The sequence below is a fragment of the Capricornis sumatraensis genome, chromosome 16 (assembly GCF_032405125.1).
Source record: "Capricornis sumatraensis isolate serow.1 chromosome 16, serow.2, whole genome shotgun sequence".
Lineage (NCBI taxonomy): Eukaryota > Metazoa > Chordata > Mammalia > Artiodactyla > Bovidae > Capricornis > Capricornis sumatraensis.
The window spans coordinates 82,177,113-82,200,643 of NC_091084.1; the positions used below are offsets into that span (position 1 = coordinate 82,177,113).

General features: G+C 40.6%; 1 protein-coding gene across 1 annotated transcript; it reads left to right on the forward strand.

Annotated features, from left to right (window-relative positions):
* The first annotated feature begins 4,088 nt into the window (after nt 1–4,088).
* Nucleotides 4,089–23,279, forward strand: FAM111B (FAM111 trypsin like peptidase B). The gene is made up of 3 exons (XM_068988847.1): nt 4,089–4,145; nt 5,876–5,991; nt 19,617–23,279. Exons 2-3 carry the CDS (start codon nt 5,911–5,913, stop codon nt 21,765–21,767), a joined length of 2,232 nt encoding a protein of 743 aa, XP_068844948.1. The 5' UTR covers nt 4,089–4,145; nt 5,876–5,910; the 3' UTR covers nt 21,768–23,279.
* Nucleotides 23,280–23,531: the final 252 nt, after the last annotated feature.

Consider the following 23,531-nt stretch of genomic DNA (forward strand, 5'->3'; position numbering starts at 1 on the left):
GACTCAACAAAGCAGAAGTAGACGTTTTTCTGGAACTCTCTTGTTTTTTTGATGATCCAGTGGGATTTTGGCAATTTGACCTCTGGTTCCTCTGCCTTTTCTAAAACCAGCTTGAACATCTGGAAGTTCATGGCTCATGTACTGTTGAAACCTGGCTTGGAGAATTTTGAGCATTACTTTACTAGTGTGTGAGATGAGTTAAACTGTGTGGTAGTTTGAACATTCTTTGGCATTGCCTATCTTTGGGACTGGAATGAAAACTGACCTTTTCCAGTCCTCTGGCTACTGCTGAGTTTTCCAAATTTTCTGGCATATTGAGTGTAGCACTTTCACAGAATCATCTTTTAGGATTTGAAAGAGCTCAACTGGAATTCCATCACCCCACTAGCTTTGTTTGTAGTGATGCTTCCTAAGACTCACTTGAGTTTGCATCCCAGGATGTCTGGCTCTAGGTAGGTGATCACACCACCATGGTTATCTGGGTCATGAAGATCTTTTGTGTACAGTTCTTCTGTGTATTCTTGCCACCTCTTCTTAATATTGTCTGCTTCTTTTAGGTCCATACCATTTCTGTCCTTTATTGTGCCCATCTTTGCATGAAATGTTCCCTTGGTATATCTAATTTTTCTGAAGAGATCTCTAGTCTTTCCTATTCTATTGTTTTTCTCTATTTCTTTGCATTGATCACTGAGGAAGTGTTTCTTATCTCTCCTTTCTATTCTTTGGAACTTTGCATTCAAATGGGTACATCTTTCTTTTTTTCCTTTGCTTTTCGCCTCTCTTCTTTTCACAGCTATTTGTAAGACCTCCTCAGACAACCATTTTGCCTTTTTGCATTTCTTTTTCTTGGGGATGGTCTTGATCCCTGCCTCTTGTACAATGTCATGAACCTCCATCCATAGTTCTTCAGGCACCTGTCTTTCAGATCTAATCCCTTGAACCTATTTCTCACTTCCACTGTATAATCAAAAGGTATCTGATTTAGGTCATACCTGGTCTAGTGGTTTTCCCTACTTTCTTCAATTTCAGTCTGAATTTGGCAATAAGGCATCATGATCTGAGCCACAGTCAGCTCCCAGTCTTGTTTTTGCTGACTGTATAGAGCTTCTCCATCTTTGGCTGCAAAGATTATAATCAATTTGATTTTGGTATTGACCATCTGGTGATGTCCATGTGTAGAGTCTTCTCTTGTTTTGTTGTTTGCTATGACCAGTGCTTTCTCTTGGCAAAATTCTGTTAGCATTTGCCCTGGTTCTTTTTGAAGGTCACAAACAAAACCTTATGTGCACCAGGACCCAGGAGAAAGGAGCAGTGACCCCACAAGAGACTGACCCAGACTTGCTAGTGAGTGTCCAGGAGTCCCCAGCAGAGGCGTGGATCAGCAGTTGTTTGGTCTCAGGTCAAACAACAGGGAGGGAACACAGCCTCGTCCATCAGTAGAAAATTGAATTAAAGATTTACTGATTATTACATATGAAACACATCTCCAGTCCAGATTTGACGCATGAGACAGGGCGCTCAGGGCTGGTGCACTGGGATGACCCTGAGGGGAGGGATGGGATGGGGAGGGGGTGGGAGGGGGGGTTCAGGATGAGGAACACATGTACACCCATGGCTGAGTCATGTCATTGTATGGCAAAACCACTACAATATTGTAAAGTAATTAGCCTACAATTAAAATAAATTAATTAATTTAAAAAAATAGATTTACTGAGCATGGCCCCGCCATCAGAAGACCCACTTTCCCCCTGTCTCTCCCATCAGGAAGCTTCCATAAGCCTCTTATCCTTTGCCTTTTCACTGCATCTCAAATGTTCTTAGTTAATGGCCAAAGTCATTATCATCATGAAGTTGAAGTTTCTCTGTCTTTCTTTATGTCTCTGTCCTTCTTTCACTTTAGTCTGTTATCCCTTGCCATGGTCAGTTCTATGCCCCTTCCTGACCCTCCCTGGGTATTCACTATCACGTATTGAATGTGAATTCTTTCATTTCACTCGACATTCATTTGGAGTGGATTAGTATCTCTAAGTCAACGTGTCAAAATTAGAATTCACAGACACACATGGCAGCAGCAGCTCCTTCCCTGGATTTCTCACACCAGTTAAGGGAGACTTTATCCTTACTCCATTTACTCAAGTCAAAAGCCCAGAAATCATCACTGAACCCTCTTTTTCTCTTGTTTCTTGAACCTCCCATCCATACACAAAGCTCATGGGCTTGCCCTTCAAAATAAACACAAGGACTTCCTCCATTTATTCAGTGGACTCTAGGTTTCCACTGAAGAGGGCATGGGTCCAATCCCTGGTCAGGTAACTAAGATTCCCCCACCCCTTGAAGTGCAGCCAAAAAAAAAAAAAAAACCATGTAGAATCCAATCAGTATTCACACCTCCACCACTACCAGTGCAGGCTGTGCCTCCCACATTGGTGGAAAGTTGGAAGAGCCTCCTCCTAATTGCTTTCTTCATCTGCATCCACTCTTGCCCCCTAGAGTTTCTGGTCCACACAGCTGCCCGTGTTTTTTGTTTTTTTTCTTTTTAAGTCAGGTTATATTACACCCTTGTTTCAAACTGTTAGAATAAATCTTCAATTTATAATAAAATCCAGTCCACAAGGTGCTTAGTGGCAATGACAAATACATGTGCTCCTTAGGTATGTTCCTTTCCAGGACAAATTTTCTGTCCCTAGAAATGTCAGGCAACTTCAATAGTACCATTCTCTACTGCTTCTTCCTTCTTACAAGTTTTTAACATCTCCAGGGTCTACAAAGATACGAGAATCTGTAAGTCCCTTGTGCAATAATTCATTCTCCATCTACCTATGTTACTGTTAATATCAGTCACCTGTATGCTCTAAGATGATTTAAGGAATAACAGCGATTTGATGAAACTCTCATAGTTTTCCTCTTTTCTCCTAGCTTTTTACAGTAACACTTCTAAAGTTTACTCTCTCCAAATTCCACTGAGTACCTGGAATTTAAGCAGTGATTATAGTTTCTCTGTATATATTTTACATTAAGCCAAGTTAGGAAAAGCTTTCAGTACTATTCCAACATCATCGACTTTCACATAAACATCTATTTCAAACGAGTTGTCACCATCTTCACGTATCAGTTGTGTTCTCCCCTTCTTTGACCAGCTTTTCCAAAATAGCACCTGATACTGAAGGCATCCCCTCCTATTGTTCCTTAAACTGCACGATGTTTTCTCAAGCCCCTTCTTCGGTCGTCAGTTTGGAAATGCCTAACTCTGGAGCCCTCCCTTGAGAATGGAAAATTCTGCATATACCCACGCAGGGCCTGGGAACCAGGAGAGCTGGTCTCCTCCTCCTGGCTGGAGGATCCGTGTGCAACGAGTTCTAAGCTAAGCTGGCTCCTTCCTTAGGGACAGAAAGTCGGCTGCCTGCCTTGGACCATTTCTACGCTGGAAGCTGACGAAGCTCACCGCGCCGACGTCCCCACGGGCTGGGTGGGGAGCCTCTCCAGAGCCCAGTCCACAGCCGCCGCCCGCCTGACAGTGGCCGAAGAGGCGAGACAGCCGAGCTCCCTGCGCCGCCGGGCCGAGCTGTGGAGCCCAGCGGCTCCGGAGGCCGAGCGCTTTGCCCCGCGCTCCGCGCAGCCGCCGTGTAACCGGCCCTGAGGGGACAGGTGTGTCCGCCGACTCCGCCCGCTCCTGACAGCAGCGGAAGCGGATGGGCGGGCTGGATGAAAGGACAGGACGGCTCGAAACCCGACCCGGAACAAGGACGCGGACTGTGGCAAGAGTGCGGGCTCTCGCGCGAATGGACCAGCCGGAGGCGGTGGCCTCCTGACGCGCGGGGCGCGCGTCTGCCTACCCGCGAACCGCCCCGCCACCCTCTCCGGCCGCCGCTCTCAGTGGCTCGGCCAATCGGCTTCTGCAGGGGGTGAGCTTCTGTCCAATGAGGGCAGACGACCTCTGCAACCTGGCCTCCCATTGGTCAGACGGTTGGGGATAACTGCGTTCCGCTTTCGCGCGGGAACAATTGCCGCCGAGCGCCGTCCTCGCAGCAGGGATCGCGGATTCCTGTCACGCCATCACCCTCACCGCTGGGACAGATTCTCCGCTTCTGTGAGTGGCTCCTCTGATCTTGAGGAGGACGTGGAGTTCTTGGGGCGGCGAGACGCAGGTTTGTCATGGGCGCCAGTTAGAAGGATCTCAGCCCAGATCCAAGAAAATTTTGGAGGAAGGGGGCATAAGCAGTTTTCTGTTGTGGTAACCCCCTCCCCAGGTTCAAAGGTCAAGAGTTTTACACCTGGAAAGACACTTCCAGATAGTCTAGGGAGCTGTTCCAGTTAACTTGGGCGTGGAAGTGGGGTGGTGGTGGTTAAAGTTGATTTAACAGGGGATATTCCCATAACTGCATCCCAAGCGTAGTGAGGATGAGATTCAGGTATCTTCTTCTTTAAAAAAAATTCAGAGAGGAGAATTCTCAGGATCAGTCAATACAAGTTTGAGCCGAGCTCCTTAATTTACAAATGAGGAAACAGATTTCTAAAAGGAGTATCACCTCGCGAAAGTTTGGTGGATTGTGGAGGTTCTTTCCTGGCCCCGGGTAGTTCTTCCGTTGCTGTTGTGATCAGTTCTCAGCTGAATGCCTCCCAGTGTTCATATATCCGGACTTCCCTCTGTGCAGCTCTCTCTTTTCTGTGTCGTTTGAACTCCTGCCACCTTGGTCTTTCAGCTGTCTCCTCAAGTCAGCAATGCCGACGGGCCCTGCCTGGCTGCCCCTCGTGGGGCCCTGCCTGGCTGCCCCTCGTGGGGCCCTGCCTGGCTGCCCCTCGTGACACCCTGGCCTGGAATCTCTCAAGGCAGTCAGCTGGAGTCATCACAGGATGCCCTTCATTTGTCACTGCCCCGAATTGCATGATGTCTGCTGCATGATGTCTAGTTCCTTGCAAATTCCTGTTCCATCTGTTTAGCTTATTGTCTTCTTTTGTTTTCAGACTGCAGGGCAAGTCAGGTCCTTGTCACTTTGTTTGGCCAGAAATTAAAGATAATAACCATTTTAATGTTCTTGTCTACTAGTTCTATCATCTGAGTCACTTTTGGATATGTTTCTGTTCATTGATTTCTCTCCTCATTGTGGATCTTATTTTTCTGCTTCTTTTTATGCCTCAGAATTGTACTGGATATCAAACTTGTCAATTTCACACATATGGGTGCTAGAAATGTTTCTATTCCTATCAACATTCTTGAGCTTTGTTCTAGTTGTGTTAGTGGAAAAGTTTTACGCTTCCAAAGCTTGCTTTTAAATTTTGTCAGGTGGGACCAGAGCAGTCTTTGGTATACAGCTAATTTTGTCCCACTTTAGAGGCGATACCTTTGTCAACATGTTATGAATTATGAAGTTTTCCAGTTTGCTTTTGGGAACACAAATTATTGTCAGCTGAGCATGAGAAACAGAAACTATTCTCAGCTGAGTGAGGGAAACAGAAACTGTTCTCAGCTGAGTGTGAGAAACAGACCACTAGTCAGCTGAAATTTCAGGGGTGTCCACTACAGATCTCTGACACTCTGTGTAGCTGTAGCTCTCTAGTACTCTAGCCCTGCAAACTCCAGCCTTCTGGGCCCACCAGAACTCTTAGCTTGTCTTCTCAACTTGGGGAAAGTGCCAGGCTTTGCTTGTGTCTCCCTTCCCTGAGATACAGCCTGGAGATGCTCCCCAGGCAGCAAGCTAGATGTCTCTAGGTCCTGCCTCTGATTTCTCTCTCTCTCTCTCTCTTAGGGGTCAGAGATCACTGTTGTGCCCTGCCTGATTACCAGTGTTCAAAACTTATTATTTCATATATCTTGTGTTTTATTGTTTTAGTCATTAAGGGGTTGGTAAATTCAATCCTGTTTCTCTGTCTTGGCCAGTAGTGGAAGAAAGTCATATTCTCCTGGGACTCATCATGAATTTCATAAAGACTGAAGAGAATACATCATTCAGTGCTACAGGAAATGACCAAGGTACCAGACCTGAAGCATCAAAGGTGTGTGTACTTGTAAACAACTTTGCTGGGATGGCACTCTAACTATAGAACTATCTTAGGATCCTTGAAGGGGATAAGTGTATAAAGAATGGCAATTATAACCCCTTCTCATGTATTGTTTAAAATATATTTAGGGAGATCATACATATAAGTGTTTGTGTAAAAACAAAATGATAGTATATGAATTAACAAAGCAAAGAATACCTTGTTAAACAGCAAGGTGATAGTATCGACACTCAGTATCATTGGAAATATAGATGGGCAAAAATAATAAGGTAGTTAATGTGTACTGAGAAATTACTGAGTACTTGGAATTAGGCTTGTCACTTCCTATGGATTATCTTCTTTAACATTTAATAAAACTCTTTGCAATAGATATTATCATCCCTAAATAGAGAAACTGACCCTCATTTTTCTTAAAATTGCAAAAGTAATGGACTTCAGAGCAAGGATTCGAACCCAGGCAATCAGACTTCAGAACCCAATTTTGGACCAACACATGGTTTTACTCAAACTATGCAAAATAGTAATACTAAATCAAAATATAAACAAGTGCTTTTAGAGTGCAGAGAAAAGAGGGTTTAATTGAGACTCAAGAAATTAAAGTTATGTCATATGAGAAATATCTTAAAGAATGGCCACAATTTCACAAGGTAGGTGGATCAAGTATAAGGGAATAGTCTGGGTAAAGTCATATACACAAGCGAAACTGTTTGAGGAATAGTATAGCTAGATTTGATGGTATATAAGGAGAATTCAAGAACATAGTAGGCAAGTAATACTGGGAATACAATTTAGTACAAGGTCACAGTAGACTATATCAGTAAAAACATTTTGTCGGGAAAATCATCTAACTTTGAAATAACAAAAATGATTCATTGGATTAAAGGTAAATGAAGTTTAAAATTGATTTTCTTTATGCACTAACCACATTTCAAGTGCTCAGAAGCCATATGTGGCTCATGGCTGCCATATTGAACAAAGCAGATACAGAATATTTCCATCATTGCAGAAAGTTGCAAACTGCTACTCTAGGTTAAGGAACTCTGTCTTTCTCAAAGTGTGGTCTGTATACCAGCAGTATTGATACCACCTAATAGCTTCTTGCCCACATCCAAGGTAAGAGAAACCCAGGTAAAACAGTAAGTGCTGCGAGAGGCATCAGAGGGCAGACACACAAACCATAATCACAGAAAACTAGTCAATCTAATCACACAGACCACAGCCTTGTTTAACTCAAGGAAACTAAGCCATGCTGTGTGGGGCCACCCAAGACGGGCGGGTCATGGTGGAGAGGTCTGACAGAATGTGGTCCACTGGAGAAGGGAATGGCAAACCACTTCAGTATTCTTGCCTTGAGAACCCCATGAACAGTATGAAAAGGCAAAATGATAGGATACTGAGAGAGGAACTCCCCAGGTCGGTAGGTGCCGAATATGCTACTGGAGATCAGTGGAGAAATAACTCCAGAAAGAATGAAGGGCTGGAGCCAAAGCAAAAACAGTACCCAGTTGTGGATGTGACTGGTGACAGAAGCAAGGTCCGATGCTGTAAAGAGCAATATTGCATAGGAACCTGGAATGTTAGGTCCAAGAATCAAGGCAAATTGGAAGTAGTCAAACAGGAGATGGCGAGAGTGAACGTCGACATTCTAGGAATCAGCAAAATAAAATAGGCTGGAATTTAACTCAGATGACCATTATATCTACTACTGTGGTCAGGAATCCCTCAGAAGAACAAAAGAGTCTGAAATGCAGTACTTGGATGCAAGCTCAAAAATGATCTCTTTTCGTTTCCAAGGAAAACCATTCAATATCATAATAATCCAAGACTATGCCCCAACCAGTAACACTGAAGAAGCTGAAGTTGAACAATTCTATGAAGACCTAAAAGACCTTTTAGAACTAACACCCAAAAAACATTTCCTTTTCATTATAGGGGACTGGAATGCAAAAGTAGGAAGTCAAGAAAAACCTGGAGTAACAGGCAAATTTGGCCTTGGAATACAGAATGAAGCAGGGCAAAGGCTAATAAAGTTTTGCCAAGAGAACACACTGGTCATAGCAAACACCCACTTCCAACAACACAAGAGAAGACTCTACGTATGGACATCACCAGATAGTCAACATCGAAATCAGATTGATTAAATTCTTTGCAATCAAAGATGGAGCAGCTCTATACAGTCAGCAAAAACAAGACTGGGACCTGACTGTGGCTCAGATCATGAACTCCTTATTGCCAAATTCAGACTTAAAATTGAAGAAAGCAGGGAAAACCACTAGACGATTCAAGTATGACCTAAATCAAATTCCTTATGACTATACAATGGAAGTGAGAAATAGATTTAAGGGCCTAGATCTGATAGATAGAGTGCCTGATGAACTATGGATTAAGGTTTGTGACATTGTATATGAGACAGGGATCAAGACCATCCCCATGGAAAACAAATGCAAAAAAGCAAAATGGCTGTCTGGGGAGGCCTTACAAATAGCTGTGAAAAGAAAAGAAGTGAAAAGCAAAGGAGAAAAGAAAAGATATAAGCATCTGAATGCAGAGTTCCAAAGATAGCAAGGAGAGATAAGAAAGCCTTCCTCAGTGATCAATGCAAAGAAATAGAGGAAAAGAACAGAATGGGAAAGACTAGAGATCTCTTCAAGAAAATTAGAGATACAAAGGGAACATTTCATGCAAACATGGGCTCGATAAAGGACAGAAATGGTATGGACCTAACAGAAGCAGAAGATATTAAGAAGAGATGGCAAGAATACACGGAAGAACTGTACAAAAAAGATCTTCACAACCCAGATAATCACGATGGTGTGGTCACTCATCTAGAGCCAGACATCCTGGAATGTGAATTCAAGTGGGCCTTACGAACAAAGCTAGTGGAGGTGCTGGAATTCCAGTTGAGCTATTTCAAATCCTGAAAGATGAGGTGGTGAAAGTGCTGCACTCAATATGCCAGCAAATTTGGAAAACTCAGCAGTGGCCAGAGGACTGGAAAAGGTCAGTTTTCATTCCAATCCCAAACAAAGTCAATGCCAAAGAATGCTCAAACTACCGCACAATTGCACTCATCTCACACACTAGTAAAGTAATGCTCAAAATTCTCCAAGCCAGGCTTCAGCAGTACATGAACTGTGAACTTCCAGATGTTCAAGCTGGTTTTAGAAAGGGCAGAGGAACCAGAGATCAAATTGCCAACATTCTCTGGATCATGGAAAAAGCAAGAGAGTTCCAGAAAAATATCTATTTCTGCTTTATTGACTATGCCAAAGCCTTTGACTGTGTGGATCACAAGAAACTGTGGAGAATTCTGAGAGAGATGGGAATACCAGACCACCTGACCTGCTTCTTGAGAAACCTATCTGCAGGTCAGGAAGCAACAGTTAGAACTGGACATGGAACAACAGACTGGTTCCAAATAGGAAAAGGAGTATGTCAAGATTGTATATTGTCAGCCTGCTTATTTAACTTATATGCAGAAAACATGAGAAATGCTGGGCTGGAAGAAGCACAAGCTGGAATTAAGATTGCCGGGAGAAATATGAATCACCTCAGATATGCAGATGACACCACCCTTAAGGCAGAAAGCGAAGAGGAACTAAAATGCTTCTTGATGAAAGTGAAAAAAGAGAGTGAAAAAGTTGGCTTCAAGCTCAACATTCAGAAAATGAAGATCATGACATCTGGTCCCATCGCTTCACGGGAAATAAATGGGGAAACAGTAGAAACAGTGTCAGACTTTATTTTTCTGGGCTCCAAAATCACTGCAGATGGTGATTACAGCCATGAAATTAAAAGATGCTTACTCCTTGGAAGGAAAGTTATGACCAAAAGCAGAGACATTACTTTGCTAACAAAGGTCCATTTAGTCAAAGCTATGGTTTTTCCAGTGGTCATGTATGGATGTGATAGTTGGACTGTGAAGAAAGCTAAGCACCAAAGAACTGATGCTTTTGAACTGTGGTGTTGGAGAAGACTCTTGAGAGTCCCTTAGACTGCAAGGAGATCCAATCAGTCCATTCTAAAAGAAATCAGTCCTGGGTGTTCTTTGGTAGGACTGATGCTAAAGCTGAAACTCCAATATTTTGGCCACCTCATGAGAAAAGTTGACTCATTGGAAAAGACTCTGATGCTGGGAGGGATTGGCGGCAGGAGAAGAAGGGGATGACAGAGGATGAGATGGCTAGATGGCATCACCGACTGGATGGACATGAGTTTGGGTGAACTCTGGGAGTTGGTGATGAACAGGGAGGCCTCCTGGCGTGTTGCAGTTCATGGGGTTGCAAAGCGTCAGACATGACTGAGTGACTGAACTGAATAGCTTCTTAGATCTACATGATCTGCATTTTAACAAGATACCCAGATGATTTTTCTGCAGGTTAAAATGTGAGAAATACTATTCTGAAATACCCTTCCACTGGAAGATTCTATGTGGTAAAATCTATCATTGTTATCAGCATTGTTTGCTAATATTTTTTTAGCTTGTATAGCCTTGTTTCAAAATGAGACATTTTGGGCCCCTTGAAGGAAAAATAAATGGATTTATTGTTTCACACATCTGAAAAGTCCAGAGGTCAACTGAGCTTTAATTCAGTAATTCACAATTGATTGAAGGCAGGAGAAGGGGACGACAGAGAATGAGATGGCATCACCGACTTGATGAACATAAGTTTGAGCAAGCTCTGGGAGTTGGTGATGGACAGGAAGCCTGGCGTGCTGCAGTCCATGGGGTCACAGAGTCGGACAGGATTGAGTGACTGAAAAACAACACAGTGTTTCCAAGGACTTATTTGTGTTTTCAGTCTCTGTACTCTGCTTTTCATGCACTCCTCTGGCTGGCTTTCTGCTTAGTGACAATATAGCTACAGTAATTTCAGAGTTCATTCTTAGCATCCAGATGTTGAGTCTATCATGTTCCCTCAGGGCAGCTTCTCTTTGCCCTCTAATTGTCTCAAGCTTAAGGAAATGGCAACCCACTCCAGTACTTTTGCCTGGAAAATTCCATGGATGGGAGGAGCCTGGTAGGCTACAGTCCATGGGGTCGAAAAGAGCTGGACATGACTGAATGACTTCACTTTTCACTTTGGTAGCTCAGCCTTCCTGCCCAAAACCTTTTGGCTAAAGAAGCACAATGAGGAATCAATATTTGCCCCTGCACTGGCATGAATTATTTCTATATACCTTTATGACCAATGTAAAAAAATTGGACAGAGGTAAAGTAGCTTTTTGGAAAACAGTTTTTGTATCTTTCACTTTCTTGAACTTCATGTTTAGGTATTTGGATTTTATTCTGTAAGTAAAGAAGTATTTATGATTCTTATCCTTGTATTATTTACGAAGAAGGATTTAGCTTAAATTTTAAGTTGAATATTTTAGTGTACAGTCCTATGCATGCGTGCTTGCAAAGTCGCTTCAGTCGTGTCTGACTCTTTGTGACCCTGTGGACCTGTAGTCCACCAGGCTCGTCTGTCCATGGGGATTCTCCAGGCAAGAATACTGGAGTTGGTAGCCATTCCTATCTCCAGGGGATTTTCCCTACCCAGGGATTGAACCCAGGTCTCCTGCATTGCAGGCAGATTCTTTACCATTTGAGCCACCAAGAAAGCCCATACAGTCCTATGGCTTATGACAAATGCCCCAGTCATGTAACCGTGATGAGAATCAAGATACAGAACAGTCCCTTCACCTTAAATAATTCCCTTTTGCTCGCCCTTGTCCCCCACCCACCCACTACCTTGCATATATCTTCTCTGGTCAAGTTTCTGTTAAAATATTTTGACCATGTTTATATTGGCTTCTTTCATTTCTTATTGGTGAGTTTCAAGAGTACTTTACATATGTTAGAAATGCTTGATTTGTCAAAGATTTGCAGGTAATTTATTTCAGTCTGTGGCTTGTCTTTTCATTATATCTCTCTTCTCATTCTCTTAATCCTGTCTTTAGGGGGGAAAACTTTTCAGCTTGATAATGTTCATTTTATCCATTTTTTTAAATTGTGCTTTTTTTTTATATCAAAGAATACTTTTCCAAATCTAACATCACAAAAATTTTCTTCTGGTTTTTCATTTAGAAGTCTTATAATTTTAGGTTTAAGTCTATGATCTACTTTGAGTTTATTATTTTTATGGTGCAATGTATAGATTGAGCAATAGTAATACCACATGTCCTATTACAGTAGTGATACAATACAGTGTTTAGGCTGAACAATATAAGAATAAATCCACACAGTAGTGGTTTAGTTGCTAAGTCGTGTCTGATTTTTGACAACTCCATGGACTGTATCCTGCCAGGCTTCTCTGTCCATGAGATTTTCCAGGCAAGAATACTGGAGTGGGTTGCCATTTCCTTCTCCAAATCCACACATTAGTATTTGTTAATTAATTAATTGATTAATTTTTACATATGTTATCTATTTGCTCCAGCACAATTTCTTAAAAGGGTTGCTTTTACATCTTTGTTAAAAATTCATTGAATATAAGATAGATGACATAATGATTGAATATATGTGTATATTATGGTATATTATGAAATGATTACCACATTCATCACCTAACAAAGTTAAATTTTGTCCTTGTGATGAGAACTTTTTAAGATATACTCTCTTGGTTAGCAACTTTCAAATATACAATACAATATTGTTAACTGTAGTTACCATGCTGTACATTAGAGCTCCATCTTATAATTAGAAGTTTGTACTCTTGACCAGCTTGACCCATTTCCTTCACCACCCCCACCCCAACCCACCCCTGGCAACCAGAATCTGTCTTCAGGAAATAATCTGGAGCAATTATATGGTTTGCTTCTTTTCTTTCTTTTTTTTTTTTCTGTTTCTCAAGGATCACTGGCCTTTCTTGCCTAATGTCTCATGCCTTGAAAAACATTTCATAATTTTATCCATTTATCCAGTTGTTTCAAGGAATAATTTAAGTTAGGTATATTTTTCTTTATCTTGGCCAGACTGGGATTTCAGGGCATTGCCTTTTGTATTCTTTCCAGAGGTTTTAATAATAAGAAGAAGAATAGGCCATAATAGGATTAATCTATCTTGACTGCTTTCTTATTCTTAAAAATATAAATAAGGACATACCAGAATGTTAATTAAGGGCATCTTCAAAAATTCTACAGGAAATATTGTGTTAAATAATCATTAGAAGCATTTTGTTTACAATCAGGGAGAATGAAGAAATACTCACTATTAGCTGGTTATAAAATCATCATTACATCACACTATGCTGGTGATTTTAGCCAGTACAGTACAATAAAATAGGAAAAATAGTAAAAATACAATTAAAGGACTTCCCTGGTGGCTAAACAGTAAAGAATCTGCCTGCAGTGTGGGAGACCTGGGTTCAGTCTCTGGGTCAGGATGATCCCCTGGAGAAGGGAATGGCTACCCACTCCAGTATTCTGGCCTGGAGAACTCCATGGACAGAGGAGTCTGGTGGGCTACAATCCATGGGGTCACAAAGAGTTAGACATATCTGAAGCAACTTAGCACACAGCTGGTGGTCCTGTGATTAAGAAACCACCTTCCATTGCAGGGGATGCAGATTTGATCCTGGATGGGAAACTAAGATCCTACATTCTGCATGACTTACTGAGCCCATACACTTCTAGAATTAAAATTACAATTAAGAGTTGAAAACCTTCTGTGGTGGCTTGGTCGGTAAAGTGTCTGCCAAAATGTAGGAGATCTGGGTTCAATCCTTGGATCAGAAAGATCTCCTGGAGAAAGAAATGGCAACCCACTCCAGTATTCTTTCCTGAGAAATCCCACGGAAGGAGGAGCCTGGTAAGCTACAGTCCATGGAATCGCAAAGAGTCTCGACACGACTGAGCAACTTCACTTTCACTTTAAAAATTGAAAAGGAAGGAACAAGGCATATTCTTGAAACATCCACAGATGATATGATTACCTATTTTGAAAACCAAAAAGATCTATAGACCAAATGTTAGAAATGATTATTATATAACAGTTGACTAGATTTTAAGATTGATATTTACAAAATAATATGCATTTATCTTGATCAGCAATAATCTTTCTTATTTCTGATTACACTTTCTATATAATATCAAAAAATTGTTTTATGATGCCTAGAAAAATGTCAGGTACCCAGGAATAAATGTAAGAAATGGTTTGCAAGTCCTTTATTTATAAAATGGTACAGTTTTGTGGGAAGACATGAAAGGAAACCTCGTGGTCAATATAGCAGGTATTCGTGAGTAGGAAAACTCACTGGGATGAGTTTTGGGATGTCAGTCCTTCCTAGATTCATTGACTACAAGCCCAATTAAAAGTCCAACAGTTTATTTTTCTGGTGTTTAACATGATCACCAAGATTTATTAAAAGAGCAGAGGGCTAATATCTAAGACATTTCTGAAGATAAAGTGAGGGAAACTGTCTTATTAGATATGAATGCTTATTATAAGATTGGAAGTAAGACAATATTTGGTGCAGATGTGGAAAAATACAGCACTGGAACAGAGCAGACACAAACCCATAAAGTGTGTGAGCAGGTCTTTGCATGACTTTGCTGGGCCTTCCATAACAAATACCACAGACTGAATGACTGAAACACAAATGTGTACTGTGTCAGTTCAGGAGGTTCAGAGGCCAAGGTCAGGTGGTCAGTAGGGTTAGTGCCTTGTGAGCTCTGTGCAGGAAGGATCTACATGAGGCCTCTCTCCTTGACGGCCATCTTTAACGTCTGTCTGTTTATTTCATCTTCCCTCTGGGTGTGTCTATCTCTATTCAAATGCCTTTTTATAAGGATATCATTCACAATGGCCTGGGGGTCCACTGCACTCTTTTAATGAATTATAATTTTAATGAATTATATCTACAGCAACCCTATTTCCAAATGATGTAACATTCTAAGGTACTTTTTTAGGGGGTCATTGTCTAACCTTTACTCTCACGTGGCAAAACTGATGGTACAGATCAGTGAAGAAAAGATTAGCGATTTAATTAGTAGTGCTGGGACAATTAGTTATCCTTATATGAAAAGCAAAATGGTTGTCTGGGAAGGCCTTACAAATAGCTGTGGAAAGAGAAGTGAAAAGCAAAGGAGGAAAGGAAAGATAAAAGCATCTGAATGCAGAGTTCCAAAGAATAGCAAGGAGAGATAAGAAAGCCTTCCTCAGTGATCAATGCAAAGAAATAGAGGAAAAGAACAGAATGGGAAAGAATAGAGATCTCTTCAAGAAAATTAGAGATACCAAGGGAACATTTCATGCAAAGATGGGCTCAATAAACACAGAAATGATGACCTAACAGAAGCAGAAGATATTAAGAAGAGGTGGCAAGAATACACAGAAGAACTGTACAAAAAAGATCTTCACAACCCAGATAATCACGATGGTGTGATCACTCACCTAGAGCCAGACATCCTGGAATATGAAGTCAAGTGGGCCTTAGAAAGCATCACTACGAACAAAGCTAGTGGACGTGATGGAATTCCAGTTGGGCTATTTCAAATCCTGAAGGATGATGCTGTGAAAGTGCTGCACTCAATATGCCAGCAAGTTTGGAAAACTCAGCAGTGGCCAGAGGACTGGAAAAGGTCAGTTTTCATTCCAATTCCAAAGAAAGGCAATGCCAAAGAATGCTCAAAGTACCACACAATTGCATTTATCTCACATGCTAAAAATTCTCCAAGCCAGGCTTCAGCAATACATGAACCGTGAACTTCCAGATGTTCAAGCTGGTTTTAGAAAGGGTAGAGGAACCAGAGATCAAATTGCCAATATCCTCTGGATCATGGAAAAAGGAAGAGAGTTCCAGAAAAACATCTATTTCTGATTTATTGACTATGCCAAAGCCTTTGACTGTGTGGATCACAATAAACTGTGGAGAATTCTGAAAGAGATGGGTATACCAGACCACCTGACCTGCCTCTTAAGAAACCTATCTGCAGGTCAGGAAGCAATAGTTAGAACTGGACATGGAACAGACTGGTTCCAAATAGGAAAAGGAGTACATCAAGACTGTATATTGTCACCCTGCTTATTTAACTTCTATGCAGAGTACATCATGAGAAACGCTGGACTGGAAAAAGCACAAGCTGGAATCAGGATTGCCAGGAGAAATATCAATAACCTCAGATATGCAGATGATACCACCCTTATGGCAGAAAGTGAAGAGGAACTAAAAAGCCTCTTGATAAAAGTGAAAGAGGAGAGTGAAAAAGTTCGCTTAAAGCTCAACATTCAGAAAAACAAGATCATGGCATTTGGTCCCATCACTTCATGGGAAATAGATGGGAAAACAGTAGAAACAGTGTCAGACTTTATTTTTCTGGGCTCCAAAATCACTGCAGATGGTGATTGCAGCCATGAAATTAAAAGACGCTTACTCCTTGGAAGGAAGGTTATGACCAACCTAGATAGCCTATTCAAAATCAGAGACATTACTTTGCCGCCTAAGGTCCGTCTAGTCAAGGCTATGGTTTTTCCTGTGGTCATGTATGGATGTGAGAGTTGGGCTGTGAAGAAAGCTGAGTGCCGAAGAATTGATGCTTTTGAAGTGTGGTGTTGGAGAAGACTCTTGAGAGTCCCTTGGACTGCAAGGAGATCCAACCAGTCCATTCTAAAGGAGATCGGTCCTGGGTGTTCTTTGGAAGGACTGATGCTAAAGCTGAGACTCCAGTACTTTGGCCACCTCATGAGAAGAGTTGACTCATTGGGAAGGACTCTGATGCTGGGAGGGATTGGGGGCAGGAGGAGAAGGGGATGACAGAGGATGAGATGACTGGATGGCATTACCGACTGGATGGATGTGAGTTTGAGTGAACTCTTGGAGTTGGTGATGGACAGGGAGGCCTGGCATGCTGCAGTTCATGGGGTTGCAAAGAGTCGGACATGACTGAGCAACTGAACTGAACTAAACTGATACAAAAAGCAATCCAGAAACTCAGAAAGTGAATGAAAGTGAGTCGTGTCCTACTCTTTGTGACCCGATGAGCTGTAGCTTGCCAGACACTTCTGTCCATGAGATTTCCCAGGCAAGAATACTGGAGTGGGTTGCCATTTCCTTCCCCAGGGGATCTTCCCAATCCAAGAATTCAACCTGGGTCTCCTGCTTTGCAGGCAGATTCTTTACCATCTGAGCCACCTGGGAAGTCCACAAACTCAGGGAATACATTTTTAATACATATGATGAATAAATAATATGTGTCTAGGATATAAAAAGTACTTTCAATAATAAAAAGAAAAATAATCCAATAGAAAGACGGGTAAAAGACATGAACAGGCAGAAATTATTAAACTTATTAGACTACCATAAGATGCCATTTCAGGGGAGGGATAAATTGGGAGATTTGGAGTGACATATGTGCGCTACTGTATATAAAGTTGGGCTTCCCTGGTGGCTCAGACAGTAAAGAATCTGCCTGCACTGCAGGAGACCTGGCTTCAGTCCCTGCCTGGGGAAGATCCCCTGGCAGAGAGCATGGCAACACACTCCAGTATTCTTGCCTGGAGAATCCCCATGGACAGAGGAGCCTGGTGGGCTACAGTCCATGGTGTTGCGAAGAGTCGGACATGACTAAGAGACTAAGCACATATATAAGGTAGATAACTAATAATAGCCTGCTGTATACATGGGGAATTCTCCTCATTGCTCTCTAATGGTCTACATGGGAAAAGAATCTTAACAAAAAGAGTGGATATATATGTATGTATACATGGTTAGCTTTGCTGTACCCCTGAAATTAACACAACATTGCAAATCAACTATACCCCAGTGAAATTTTTTTTGAAAGGTGCCATTTCACATTCACAAGATTGGCAAACTTTAAAAGTTGAGCAATACCATGTTTTGATAAGGATGTGGAGGTAATGAGAACTCCTGTTTCCCACTGGCAGAGGTGTAAAGTGGTACAACCATTTAGTAAATAATTTGACAGTATTTAATAAAGGTGAGTATGCATATTCTAGAAATTGAGCAATTCAGCTCCTAAGTCTGTTCCCAAGAGACACTCTTGCATGTGTGCCCCAGGAGACATATTAATAGATATTCATAGCATAACCGTAGTACTGTAGTTAGTAGGGGAAAAAAAAAAAAAAACCTAGAAATAACTGAAATGCACACAGCCAGTTAATTTCTTCAGTGGATTCTGTTTAACTGTGAAAGTGAATTTAAAGCTCCATCGACTGGAAAGAACGTCAAAAAAATAGTGAAACAAATCACAGAAGACATATTCATGTATGTGAGACAGCAAAAGAGACACGTGTATTGAACAGTCTTTTGGACTCTGTGGGAGAGGGTGAGGGTGGGATGATATGGGAAAATGGCATTGAAACATGTAAAGTATCATATGTGACATGAACCACCAGTCTAGGTTTGATGCATGATACAGGGTGCTCGGGGCTGGTGCACTGGGATGACCCAGAGGGATGGGATGGGGAGGGAGGTGGGAGGGGGGTTCAGGATGGGGAACACATGTACACCCATGGCAGATTCAAGTCAATGTATGGCAAAACCAATACAGTATTGTAAAGTAAAATAAATAAATAAAACTGAAAAAAGAAGACATATTCAAAAGATGCATTTGTGCAAAAATAAAAAACAGACAAAGCTAAAGATTATGCTACTTATATGTATGTGTTAGTTGCTCAGTCCTAGCCAACTCTGCAACCCCATGAACTGTAGCCCACCAGGCTCCTCTGTCCATGGAATTCTCCAGGCAGAAATACTGCAGTGAGTTGCCATTTCCTTTTCCAGGGGATCTTCCCAACCCAGGGATTGAACCCTTGTCTCCTGCATTGCAGGCAGTTCCTTTGCCATCTGAGCCACTATATCCATATGTCCCTAAATAATCTGTTGCCAGCAGAGTATCAGAATGCTTTTTCCTAGGCTATTGCCAACTGATCGTATAGGTATAATATGTTTTGAATATGGATTTGTATATCTGTCCAATCCTGTGATTTATTAATCATGTTAGTATCTTTCCTTAGTGCTGTTGATACCATGTACAGAATAAACTGGACAGTAAATATTTTACAGGAATTTTTTAAAAGGTGGTACCTCAGATGTCCAAGTGATGTGTTAAACCGGTTTTGTTAGTAAGTAAATAAATATAAATGTAAAAAATAGTCAAGCTAGATCTCCCAGTTACCAAACTTTTAAAATAGTAGTACTCAAATCCTTTTGAAGAATTTGCCATAATACTGATTTCCTTGGGCAATAGGAAAGAACAGGGAGGGTGAATTGATGTGACCTTCCGAGAAAGCAGTTTGGCAGTGTACGTGGTGAAGTACATTTATAATCTATTTCCACTGCTGGTAATCTAGCATAGGAAAATATTTTAAGACTTTGGACAAAATGTTTTGTGTATAGAAAAGTGTGTCATATTTAGAATAGTAAAAAAATTAGAAATAATCTAAAGAGCCAGCAACAGAAGAATGGATTGAAAACTATTGTACAGTGAACTATCATATAGCCCCTCAAACTGTGTTTTCAAAGGTAGTTTAATGATACGCAAGAGCACTGACAGACTGCTTAGTGAGACATGAACTCGTATACAGCATGGTATATTTTGATTTTATAATTCAGAAGGCATGGAACATTATTATTAAAGGTGATCCTCACTAAATTTTTATTCTTTCCTTTTCTAAGGATACTGTCATAGAGGAGGCATGTTCGGGCACACCTGTTGATCAGTCTCTGTCTGACATACGAGAATGTAACAGCACCATTAAAGTTAAAAGTGAAGTCAGCGAGCATGAAACATCCTCTGAACGACAGAACCCACACGTGAGCACCAGTGAAAAATGTCATTTCACCTTTAGTTTGAATGAACGCCTCAGAAAGTCAGACCGTAGTGTGTTTACAGCATTTGGTGGGCCCAATGAGAATATCTATTCAGTTCTGAGTGCTCATGACCATTTCAGTGAAAGGATGAAGAAACGTGTATATAAGAACATCATTGTTTATGAAGAAAAAACAATACAAGCGCATATAAATTTAGGAATGCCTCTCAGATGCCTACCTAGTGGTTCCCATTTGAAAATAACATTTGGTCAAAAAAGGAGTAACCAGGAAGATGATCAGGTATTACGCCTCTGTAAAAATCCAGATGCTGAATGCATTCTTTTTCACATTGTTGCTATTGGGAAGACCATAAAGAAGATTCTTAAGGTTAAGGAACTTCATGAACCAGGAACTACAGTTCTCGTCTATGCCTTGAAGGGTGAGACTATCAAAGAAGCCCTTTGCAATGATGGCCGATTTCGCTCAGATCTAGACACACGTGAATGGAGAGTAACAGAAGGTCACAATAAAATTTATGGAAAACAGTCCATGGTGGATGAAGTATCTGGAAAAGTCTTAGAATTGGACATTCCTAAAAAACTGTCTGTCAAGAAACGTACCCATAAAAAAATTAAACCAGAAGATGAAAATGCCACTGAAGGTATCAGTCCGCAGGCTTTAACACAGTCTAAGAGCAAAGTCGATGAACCAAAGAAAGATGGAGAAACTGAAGATGCAGAACACAACAGAGAAAAAATTCTCCCATGTCAGAGTCTAGGGCTTGATATTAAACATAAGACATGCCGGTCCATTTCCAAAATTAAACGTTATTACAATAGTAATCTCTACAAAAGACTTAGGAGAAAACCCATACAAGTTAGGCGAAGGCTCTCTCTAGGTAGGCGAAGGCTCTCTCTAGGTAGGCAGTATGCTATTCAGGAAATCCAAAGGGAGACAACTAATCTCTGGGTAAAGAATTTACAAATATTGAACAAAGTTATGATGCCTCAGTATCCAAATTTTAATAAAGAGGCACTTCGGATACAAAAGTATTTTCAGGAAGAACAGAAGAGAATGAAACTGTCAACGTTTAAACAATTCAGAGTGTATAAAAATTACTTTGGAAAAGTGACTGAAAATTCTGTTTCAGTTGCAATCTGTGAACATCTTGTTCATCTTAGTAAGTCCGTTGGATTCATAAAATGGGACAATAATGGAAACACAGGCAATGCTACTTGCTTTGTTTTCAACAATGATTTTATTTTCACCTGTAGACATGTTTTACACTTCATCGTGGGAGAAGGTGCAGATCCAAAGTCATGGCCAGCTATAATAAGCACATGTGCCAAGGTCACTTTTGCTTATAAAGAGTTCTGCCCTAACTCTGTTGATTGGCTTTCCTTTGAGCCATGGTTTCTGATGTCTGATGAAACTCTAGATTATGCCATTTTAAAACTAAGTGAAAATGGAAATGGATTTCCTCCAGGCCTGTCAAAACTGATTTCGCCTCAACCATCTAGTGGTTTACTTTATTTAATTGGTCACCCAGAAGGCCAGATCAAGAAAATAGATGGTTGTTCTGTGATTCCTCTAGAGCAACGGTTAGAGAGGTGCAAAGAACATTATTCAGATGGGGTAGTACCAGGATCCTGTTCAGACATTTATAATGCTTTCCCTATGTTTACCCAGAGAAGTTTCCTGTCAGACGTTTGGAACACTAACACACTTAGTTATGATACTTGTTTTTTTAGTGGGTCTTCTGGCTCCCCAGTGTTTAATGCATCTGGCAGGTTGGTTGCTATGCACTCCTTTGGGTATGTTTATAACCGTGTAAATAAGCCTTATGCCCTTGAATTTGGCTATTCTATGGAATCTATTCTTTGTGATATTAAACGGAAAGATGAGAACTTGTACAAATCATTACAAGAAGAGAAAAATGAGAGCCACAATGAAGAGAAAGATAACAAACAAGAACTGTCACTTCAAGAAAATCAGGTTGAATCCATGCAATATTAGGAAAAGGATGCTGCTTTCAAAAGCACATGCCAGTGATTTAAAGTATTGGGATGGCCGAAAGTTGGTTTGGTTTTTTTTCTGTATGATGGCTCTAGTAGTGCTTAGTTGTCTTAAATGACATTTGAAACAATTTCATTAGATTGTATTATTATTGTGACAGCTGTTGTATCAGCAGGCATTTTTAAAAAAACATCAAAATTAATGAATTTTTGTGTAGCCATTTTAATATTGAAGATGAAAGAACACATTGTTGGCATATTATGCTTTATTATTTCAAGTAAGGTTAAAATTATTGAAATTTTTAAAAAAAGATTTGTGCAGTGTATGGAGAAGGTGCTGTGACTGATCATATGTGTCAAAAGTGGCTTGCTAATTTGTGTGCTGGAGATTTCTCACTGGACAATGCTCCATGTTCTGATAGACAAATTGATGTTAATAGTGATCCAATCTAGACATTAACTGAGAGCAATCCGTGTTATATCATGCAGGAGATAGCTGGCATACTCAAAATATCCAAGTCAAGCATTGAAAATCATTTGCACCAGCTTGGTTATGTTCATCACTTTGAAGTTTGGGTTCCACATAAGTTAAGCAAGAAAAACCTTCTTGACTTCATTTCCATATGGAATTTTCTACTGACACCTAACAAATACTTTCCATTAAAACAAATTGTAATGGGTGGTGAAAAGTGGATACTGTACAATAATATGGAATGGAAGGGATCATGGAGCAAGTGAAATGAACTGCCACCAACCCCACCAAAGGCCAGTCTCTGTCCAAAGAAGTAATGTGTGTATATGGTGGGACTGGAAGGGTGTCCTCTATTATGAGCTCCCTCTGGAAGACCAGATGATTAATTCCAATAAGTACTGCTCTGAATTAGGCCACCTGCAGGCAGCACTTGCATGAAGTATCCAGAATTAGTCAACAGACAATGCATCCTCTTACATCAGGATGACACAGACTGCATGTTTCTTTGATAACCAGGCAAAAATCGTTGCAGCTTAGCTGAGAAGTTCTGATTTATCCACCATCCTCATCAGACATTGCAACTTCAGATGTCCATTTGTTTTGGTCTTTACAGAGTTCTCTTAATGGAAGAAATTCAGTTCCCGGGAAGACTATAAAAGGCATCTGGAACAGTTCTTTGATCAAAAAGATGAAAAGTATTGGGAAGATGGAATTATAAATTTGCCTGAAAAATGGCAAAAGGCAGTAAATACATTATTCAATAAAGTTCTCGGTGAAAATGAAAAAAAAAAAAACAATTTTTTTGGCCAACTCAACATTTGGGGCTGTTTCTTTAAAGTATAATGTATATTATTTCTCAATTAGAAAAAAACTTTAAGAGAATCATGTGGATGTACAAAACACATATTAGAGCTCAAATGAGCATTGTTTTTTTTCCTCTAATTGGCTTTTCTCTTTTCAGCAATCTCAAGCATCACTTACAATACTTCAGTTCGGTGGTACAGTACTTACTGGATGTGAGGTAGACTACAGGATGTATTGTACAACACAGGAAATAGAGCCAATATTTTATAACTGTAAATGGAGTATAATCTTTAAAATTGTATAAAAATTTTTTAAAAATATAATCAGACTGTGAAATGTTGTATTTGTTCTTGACCAGATGCCTAGCCTAAATTCTAATACTGTGGAAGAAAAGGAAAATGGATATTGGGTAAACTAGCAGTCTTATTTATTTTGGGGGGCTCCAGAATCACTGAAGGTGATGACTGCAGCCATGAAATTAAGACGCTT

Excerpts from the sequence above, each read along its gene's own strand:
- FAM111B (XM_068988847.1), top strand. The coding sequence starts at position 5,911 with ATGAATTTCATAAAGACTGAAGAGAATACATCATTCAGTGCTACAGGA. Across the intron at positions 5,992-19,616 it reads CCAGACCTGAAGCATCAAAG|GATACTGTCATAGAGGAGGC; the intron begins GTGTGTGTACTT and ends TCCTTTTCTAAG.